The sequence below is a fragment of the Paramisgurnus dabryanus genome, chromosome 7 (genome assembly GCF_030506205.2).
Source record: "Paramisgurnus dabryanus chromosome 7, PD_genome_1.1, whole genome shotgun sequence".
NCBI classification, from domain to species: domain Eukaryota; kingdom Metazoa; phylum Chordata; class Actinopteri; order Cypriniformes; family Cobitidae; genus Paramisgurnus; species Paramisgurnus dabryanus.
The window spans coordinates 38126433-38135456 of NC_133343.1; the positions used below are offsets into that span (position 1 = coordinate 38126433).

General features: G+C 37.5%; 1 protein-coding gene across 4 annotated transcripts; it reads right to left on the bottom strand.

Annotated features, from left to right (window-relative positions):
* Positions 1–3111: 3111 nt before the first annotated feature.
* Positions 3112–8613, bottom strand: LOC135734416 (uncharacterized). 4 transcript variants are annotated; one of them, XM_065253292.1, is made up of 11 exons: positions 8421–8613; positions 8233–8285; positions 7646–7861; positions 7254–7393; positions 6913–7179; positions 5742–6060; positions 5118–5328; positions 4936–5004; positions 4769–4834; positions 4533–4646; positions 3112–3850 (listed from the first exon to the last, which is right to left on the bottom strand). In XM_065253292.1, exons 1-11 carry the CDS (start codon positions 8446–8448, stop codon positions 3423–3425), a joined length of 1911 nt encoding a protein of 636 aa, XP_065109364.1. In that variant the 5' UTR covers positions 8449–8613; the 3' UTR covers positions 3112–3422. The 4 variants fall into 4 exon arrangements, with proteins under 4 accessions (XP_065109364.1, XP_065109367.1, XP_065109366.1 ...); XM_065253295.1 differs by having other exon boundaries at positions 7289–7393; positions 7672–7861; positions 8233–8613; XM_065253294.1 differs by lacking the exons at positions 8233–8285; positions 8421–8613 and having other exon boundaries at positions 7289–7393; positions 7646–7784.
* Between the last annotated feature and the right edge of the window lie 411 nt (positions 8614–9024).

Here is a 9024-nt window from a genome sequence, read left to right on the forward strand (position 1 = left end):
TCTGTGGTCAAGAGATTTTCATGGGAGTTGTTTTTTTTAGCATCCTGAATTGTTTCCGAGTCCTACGATACCAAGCATGCCAGGTTTCGCCTTACAGTTAGTTCTGCACAGGAAAATAGCGCTTAAAAAACACGCGTGAATAACTCCGCGAGGGTTATTCCGATCGACTCGAAACGACCATAGGAAGAACATTGCATTACCTTCTGAACAAAAAAGTCTATTGGCGTTATGTTAAAATTTTTATCAGAAATGGCCGAAAATTACAAAAAACGAAAAATTACCCCAAAATTTGTCGTTTTTACACATAAATGGTTATACCTCTGCAACGAAATGACATTTTTTCACCAGATTTGATACACTGATGTCTGAGCAGAGTCTGAGGCAATACCCAAAAAATAATATGCCTGCACCACTAGTTGGCCTCATAATTGAACAAAACCTTTGACATTGAGCGAGCCCAATGGTCTTACAACAGTTTTTTCACTAAACTGAAGTGTTTAGCCATGATACTAGCTAGATGTAACAAAGGTATGACCTGACGTTGCATGCACAATTTTGTCGTAGCGCCACCCTGTGCTTATTTGTTATTTTCACTTAGAAGTGAGTAGAGAGCGGAGAGATTTCACTGAATGAGAGCCGTTTTCTTGCTGATAACTAATGTATTTAAGGTTGTATCTTCACCAAACGTATGCGTAATGACATTGTACTCGGTAATTCTGATGGCAGTCAGGACCTGAGGGAGCCTGCAGTTTCGGACGCATATTTTACATGCCTACAACTTTGGCTGCAGTCACCGTATTTTCATGGGACTTTTTTCACAGGAGTCCTGAATTGTTGCAGAGTCCAACGATACCAAACATGCCCGGTTTTGCCTTGTGCTTAGTCCTGGGGTCAAGGCCGCCTTAATGCACGGGCTTACCTGGGCTGAAGCCCAGGGGCCTCCCAAGTTCAAGGGCCTCCCAAGTTTGCGTTCATGATGAGCTGAAAAGGTCATATTGTTTTGTAACTTGTCAGGTTTTCTGTCAATCACTCTAATTGCACGTTACATGGCTGCTGATTGGTCCGTTGTAACTTAACGTGAAATAAAATGTTAGACGTAACATATTTTTTATTCCGCGTGATGTAATTATGTGCGCGTTGTCAACTTGACATTCCTGCATGTTAGACTGAGTGTGACAGAGAAACGGGAAATAATCCACCAACAAATGAAAGAGTAATTTCTGAAATTTCATAATAAGCACTGAGGTGCAGGTCTCTCTCTCTTTCGCGCGCGCGCTCGCTTGTTTGCTCTCTCTGTGCTCGTGCAGCTGTCTGAGTCTCTGGCATGCAGAAGTCTCTCCAAACGTGCACAAGAAACTGTGCCGCTAAATTAAGAAAGGAGTTCCCGCACATAATGCTGTTAATTGTTATAAAGTTTAAGTTTACTCGCGTTTATATCAGTGACGCGTGCGCAGCTGGAGCGATGTTTGACGCGACGTTAGCTCACAGTACACACATCTGTTGGTTTAGAAAGACGAGAAAGAGACGCAACGGTAAAGGTGCAAGTCTAAGAAAGTAAAGAGCGACTAGACCATCTCAAATGATCATCCCCTGATAGCACCATTATAATCTCATTATCTTAAGATCTTATATACAGGTATGTTCCCTGTCTGTCTTGTGCATATTCATACTTGGTCGTTTTACATGCTTATGTATGCATAAATACTAAATACAATGCATACTATATCTTCAATAGCCTACAAAATAAATAACTGCTTAAAAAACAAGATTCTGTCTAAAGACTTATCTTTTGTTATCATTAATGCATTTTCACTTTAAAACTAACTTTAACTTATTATATTTTTAAAACTGTGGTGAGCATTTAGTTGTGAGTGGCAATTTTCTGCAAATTTGTATTTTCCAAAAACTATATAAATATAAAGCTTATAAACATATATACTTTCACACATTTTGGTTTTATTATCACCACATGTTGCTGTGTGTGGTTGTTAAATAAAGTGTCTTGTGTTTATGCTCAAGTGGGCTCAGTGATATGTTAATAACAATATTATGGTGTTTTCTGGCTCAAAGAGGGAAAACTCACTGTTGTATGTCTCGAAAGAAACTAATGCATTTTGTGATGTACCTAGATATTACACTTAAAAAAAAAATTAGACTATAAATCGAGGGGAAGGGGGGCCTACAAAACCTCTTAGCCCCGGGGCCTCACATTAGGTTAAGGCGGCCCTGCCTGGGGTTATCATAACACAATTCAGGAGGACATTAAATAAGTCAAGCATTATCTTTCCAGCTGTGTTTGATGTTCACTGTAGGTCCTTGCGGTCTGCTGCGCTGCTGTGTTTGTTTCTTATGTACACTTGTGCAGTCTGTTTGCACCGCGTGATTTTTTTCCCCAAACCAGTTAAGCGCAAACCACGCCCCCTTACGTTAAAACCCCACCCCGCAGCCATGACTCTCTCCTCTGCTTCGATTTCATTGGTCAGCTACATCACAGCGCTCATTCCACGCAAAGGTTAAACTTATATTATTGTAAATATCCAAAATACAAAATGGATACACGCGCATACAAAATGAAACGGTGCAAACTGTTTAAATGGGTGCATAAAACAACGCATTTATATGCTATAAAAAGAAACAGAAGATGAGCTTAACACTGAGAAAACTGCATTTGTGTACTGTACAAAAGAAAAATATTCATACAAAATAAATATTCTGAAAAGTATCCTGACCTTATCAGTCTTGAAAATAGTCAACAAGAAAATACATTCAAAAATATTTGAAAATAATAGTTTTGTTTTCAGTCATTTTCATTTCATTTTCAATCAAAGAGTTATGTTTTGTCCTTGTATTTTTTTTTAACATTATGCAGGTAAAGTTTGACTAAATTGTGAGCCTCTTAAATGTGAGTAATGTGAGTGTAAATTTATTTAACTTAAATCATTGTTAAAATTTGGATATGAGAGTTAATATAGCGCTGTAAACAATAGTACCTTATTATAATGCAGTCTAAGTCTAGAATTTAAAGACATCAGATGGGTTCAATAAAGCAACACTGCAAAGACCAGTCAGCATAGGCCTATGTCATATTTGCACTAATGTAATGACTACTACTCAAATAAAAACATTTTTATTAAATGGATAAAACACAAAACTGCCATTGTACACAAAGACACTTTTACATACAACAGCTATCAAAAATTTATTGCACAGAGAAAATGTAATTTCACGCATCCTTTACTGTAAACAAGAGTCCGAATATGGTTTTAATATGGCTTTATAACCTGAAAGCATTCATTCATAGAATTCATTAATAATACTGTATTTGCATTAACTAATCTACTAATTAACATTTTAAAACATTCAGGAGGAACAAATTAGAAACACTTAACCCATCAACACAAATTCCACATACAAATATTATTCTAGTGTTGATGTGAGTAATTCATTGCCACAGATTCTGACAATCTGTGGCGAACCCTTACAGCCCTTTTCCCCCCATTTCCTGCATGTCTGCTGTAGTCATGCTCTGAACCAGAAAATTTTTTTCTGGGTCGTCCAGCTGTCAAACGCCGCTTAGAACCAAACTTATTTGTTCTTCGGGCCACTGCTGTTGGCTGACAGCCAATAATAGGTCCTGGTCGTCTAGCAGCTCGTCTTAATGCTGCTGCACGCTTTGACACTGACATTCCTTTACCAAAACAGCAAAATGCAGAGATCAGTTGGCTCGGGTTGTGCTGCATCTTTTCAAGCTGCTTGGCCATTGTGTTCATGGCATCACTGTAGTCAGAGGTTTCAGACAGTTCACCGAGCAGTCTTAGCATCCGTCTTACAGGAGACTGAGGTATAGATGCTGGTTATTGAGACAACAATAAAAACAAAAGTAAGTAAAGATACTGATTAATGACAAACAATAATAACAATTAAATAGTTTTATGAATGTTATGATATTTGGTGGTTTTGGCAGCACTTATCAAAAGGTTGAATAATCCTAATATAGTCACAATTGTATTCTAAGGGATCTAAAATGAAATCTATAGAAAACTAATGAAAAATGGGAAAATACAGAACATTTTCTGAGGGGTACAATCTATAAATCACATAAACCACTGGGACACAAATAAAACCCAGTATAAAATGTGTTTTCTAATAGTTTTAGACTTTTTATAAAGAAATAAATGGTGTATAATTTAGAACAGCTTGTGTATAGCTTATGTACAATCATGAGATCCTCTCAAAATATACGGTTAAGTAAAAACACCTAATGGCAGTTCCTTAGCATTTACAAAGTTTCAAGACTTTCTGAGGATGTTAAGGGGACACCACGCCAAAAGGTAAAAAAAAATCTGTCATCATTTAAATGTTATTCTAAACCATCGAGTTTCTTTATTCTGTTAAACACAAAACAAGATATTTTGATAATAAGACTAAAAAGACTTTATTCAACAGAATATTAAAGGTTTAGAACAACATATGGAGGAGTACATTATGGCTGAATTTCTCTTTAATGTGATTCAAGAGATTTATGGACTCACCACTTTTTGAATTACTCTGCACACAGGGTAGGTTGGAGTTTGAGCCTTCTGGAGTAGGTGACACTGGGGGTAATTGTGCAGAGCTGAAGGTAGACACGGCCAGCTGATGGTCTACTGTTCATAACAAACACAGATAAAATATAATGTTGAAATATGGTCTTTCTGAACAATATACATCCAATAGAAAGATAAAAAAAGTAAATAAAAAACAGCACCATCCTTTCTTTTATACTTACCATCATCTTGAGCACTAAGATAGTACTGATGATCAGTATTGCACGTTTCTTGTCTTGGAGGCACATCTGTAACAATCGTATACTAATGCCACACTGCTACACAAGTTTTGTTAAGAATTAAACATGTATAATAAAGGTACTCGCTTGTATCTCTCACTTAAACTTACCTGGAGCTAATGTGCTTGACATAGGCATTTTTTGCCGTAAAGGACTCAGGAAGTCAAGAGAAACTGAGGCTGTGAAAATGATGAACAAGACATATTTGTTCAAATATCTTAAGAAGGTGCAGTAGCATTTCAATAGAGTGTCAGTCCATGTGTGACAACCTAGGCTGCAAAGAAATTATTACCTTTTGTTATTTTCAGCAGATCAGCCCTCATTTCAGCTGTTGTGGGGAGAAAGTTGATAGAGGTGATGTTGTAATTTTGCACTATTGCTGCTTGGTGTTTACATGGTGCCCCGCTATGGCCAGCTGGGCATGTGCAGAGCTCCAACTCCATGTCCACGGTATAAGTGTGTCCTGATGTGGAGGATTTCACCTGAAACTTCTTCTCTCCAACCTAACAGTGACAAAGACATAGAATAGACACTGAATGTTTCTATATTCTAAGAATTCAAAGAACAGACTTGCATTCTTGTAGAGAATGGTCATGCCAGACTAGCTTTTAAGAACAAACTGAGAAGGACACAAAACACATTGAGTTGCAATGTGACCTTGTTGTTCAACTGACCATCGCAGTAAATTGTAAGTAATCGGACAACATCATCTGATCCCAAAAATAACATTCAGCTTTTATGCATTCTGGCGTTATAACTTATTACAACATTTCATTATTGTTTTTTATTTTCATTGTCGTTATTAAACGAAGGTGTATTGTGTATTTGTAAAAATAAACAAACAGTAAATAAAAGTACTAAGAAACAAAACACTCCAACGATTTCCATATGATTCTTATTCAAATGTATACATTACCTGAGAAATATCAGATGGTTTAATATTACTTTCTGTAGCAAGGAATCTTGACCGGTGAAATGCCTCCCAATGGCCAAGTGCGATGTCTGTCACACGTGCTTCATAGTACATCTCTAGTCGGGTGGTGAAAAGGTTGAATAATTGAGGAAGGTTGAATGCTTTCGTCCTTTGAAGTATTTTGTCTTTCAATACACGCATTGCAGCTTCCACATAGTTATTTGTTTGATTGCCACGTGTTGGCAAGTCCCTCCTGTAGCTGAGAGCCCAACTTTCGCGTCGACTATAAAGACTCTGTAAATAAGTCAAGAACTTCTTGTTTCTGTAAAGATAAAATAAAAACAATACAGGAAAACCCTCTAAAATGCTATTCATACCAGAAGAACTTGTAAAATATTTAAGCTACCTCTGCCTATCTACTTTTTTCCCTACCTGGTGGTCAAAAGGTTGTCAAGAGCTTGCTGATAGAGTAATTCAACTGTACTCATCTCCCTGGCATAAAGCATGTCTTTGACTATGCTGAACAGTGTTTGTCTGTCCTTCATCTCAACCTTGTGTTCTTTGTTCCACAACCACCTCCACACAGCTTGAAGAAGATGAAATATGCAGAGCAGCTGTTTGGCTTCAGGAAAGACCTGGGCTATAGCTCCCTTTTCTGCCTTTGAGTCATCTGTAAGAAACACACAAGGGCCTGCCTCACCTCGCCCTCCAAAGGCATCATTCTTCAGTAAGGACTTCAGCAGCTCCAATCCCTCACTAATTGTTCTCTCATCTTCTGACTGGGTTATAACTATACCAAGAGGAAGACCACCTGCACAGGTGTGTGTAAGAAGGAGAAACACCCTGCAGTTCTCACGGTCCATGTTACCAGATGAATCTATAAAACACATTTCTCCACTATTGGAAAGGCTGTGTGTTCGTTTCATCAAGGGGAACAAATGGCTACAAGTGGTGTTCCTGCTGAGGACATACTAAGCTTAGCACAGGTGTCATCACATGATGCATTGTAGGATTCTACCTGCCTTTCCAAAGCTACAAGCATTCCCTCCCCACTCTGCTCTCCAAATTCCTGTTTATTCACCTTCTGATACAGTCTGCAAATGAAATTGATTGTTTGACTACTTTTGTCTGTTAAAGCTACTAATTTGTTTTTATAGGCCTAGTAAAATTTTACCTGTAGCAAAACTGAAGGTCTGGGCAAAGGGTACGGTTGGCTGAGGCATATACATATTTGTTACCATGCTCAGCCAGCATGTCACTTTTAAGTACAGCCAGAGCTGAGGTTGGGTTGTGCCCAATCTCAAACAACTGAGTCAGGGTCTCAATTGCCTTGACTCCCACATCCCTGTGCCTCAGTGCCTCCGCAACAAAGATGTTATGATTATGTACATTGTACAAACGCACAGAGGTTGGGTAGGTGGGTATATGGGGATCTTTGCTCCTGAAAAATAAAAACAAATCACATAAAGGGCTGACAAAAGCCCTTCATTATTCTATCTTCAAATTTTAACTCACCTACTAGATGCTCCCCTTGTGTCTACAGTATTTACCAGAGTGCAAACCATTTTTGCCCCACATTGTGTATTTTTTGACAGCCGTCTTTGATTAGCCATGCCTGATCGGACACAAACATTATGCTGGCACCTATAATGAGCCTATAGATAGATAGATATAGAACAAGAATGACCAAATATACAGAATTGTGGACAAATGTTAGGCATGTTAGATTTTTAATTTATATATTTTTCATAAGTGGTTTATTACTATTTATTACTACTTATTACTATTACTAGTTTATTACTATGAAAACTTCACATTGTGATAGATTTCTTCTTATAATAATAACAGTTAATAATAGTCTTAAAATTTGGGGTAAAGAGTATATAAATAAACTGATTTGATATTACCTTATAAAGCACACGTTGTCCCTTACTTGGTTTGGTCACTGCCACTCTCCAACTCACTCCTGATGACTCACTAAGCTTTTTCACCCATTCCTTAACCTCACAAATTTCTTTCAGTGCAATTCTGAGTGATACCTCAAAACTTTTGTGGTCCAAGTTTGATGTGCCTTGTGTAGTGTAGGTGCAGAAATGATAATTATACCCAGAAGGTAACCAGTCCTGTAAAAATAAAAATTACCAGAGAAATCATACTCATGTTTTCTGTTTAAGATTAGAGAAATATACATGTAACAATATAATGAACCATTTTCCTAAACTTTTGATGATATGGAATAGCAGTCTAGAGACATCAAAAATATATCATGAATATCATAATTTATACTCATGTTTTCTGTTTTAGATTAGAGAAATATACATGTGTTATGATTGTTATACAAAAGGACACATGTTTTAGAACCTTAATAATATAGTAATACCCAAATGTTAACATCCGAGATCAGTATGTTAAAACTTTAGGTAAAAACTTTTCATAAAAAGGCTGACATTTGCATGAAATTGGCCATAACATTTAATTAATTGAAAATGTTAACCTTCAGATGTGAGGCTTGGTCTTCATTAACACAGCCAGAACAAGCGTAATCCGCTGCAGGGGATATAAATAGGATACGATAAACATTAAGTTAAAATAATAATAAAAAAACTTTCACTGAAACCTCCTAATTGTTATTTATGATGATAATTAAATGCTATATATAAACAATCAGGCGGCTTATCTTACCGTTTGTCAGCGCCAAATTCGGATCCATAATATATATACAGCCTTGCCTTAAGGAGACGTCTGAACCGCTTAGGTGACTACGTAACACATTTGACCAATGAAATTGAAGCAGACGCGAGAGTCACGGCTGCGGGGTGGGGTTTTAACGTAAGGGGGCGTGGTTTGCGCTTAACTGGTTTGGGAAAAAAAATCACGCGTTTGCACCATTGCACCATACCACGACTCAATGGCCTTGTAGTTCAACTAAACACGGCCATTTCTGAATTGTATGTTACGTTATAAATCTGAAAAACTAATTCTCCTTAACAAATTATCCTCATAACGTCACATTAAGGACATTACATGTTTGTCTTATAGGTGCACATGTGTGTAAGCATACATAGTCTGTATGATCCTTTTTTGACCATCTCTTTCATTTTCTGAAGCGAGGTGGTCTAACATTCATTGTGGCTGTGTTCGGGTTTAACTGCTCAGCCTGGTAAGCGAAGTGTGAGGTTTTTGACGTTGCCTTAAAGCTCGAAACCCGGCAATTGCTGCTTGCAGCTATATTTATTATTATTTTTCCGCCTTAAAACGCGTCGCCCAGCCCAAACCGTAAGTCGTA

Bases quoted from the DNA above. Each gene is read 5' to 3' on its own strand.
- LOC135734416 (XM_065253292.1), bottom strand. From the start codon at position 8,448: ATGGATCCGAATTTGGCGCTGACAAACG. The intron at 5,329-5,741 runs GTAATGTATACA...TGTCACTGTTAG, and splicing joins AACCATCTGATATTTCTCAG to GTTGGAGAGAAGAAGTTTCA. The intron at 4,835-4,935 runs GTAAGTTTAAGT...CGATTGTTACAG, and splicing joins GTCAAGCACATTAGCTCCAG to ATGTGCCTCCAAGACAAGAA.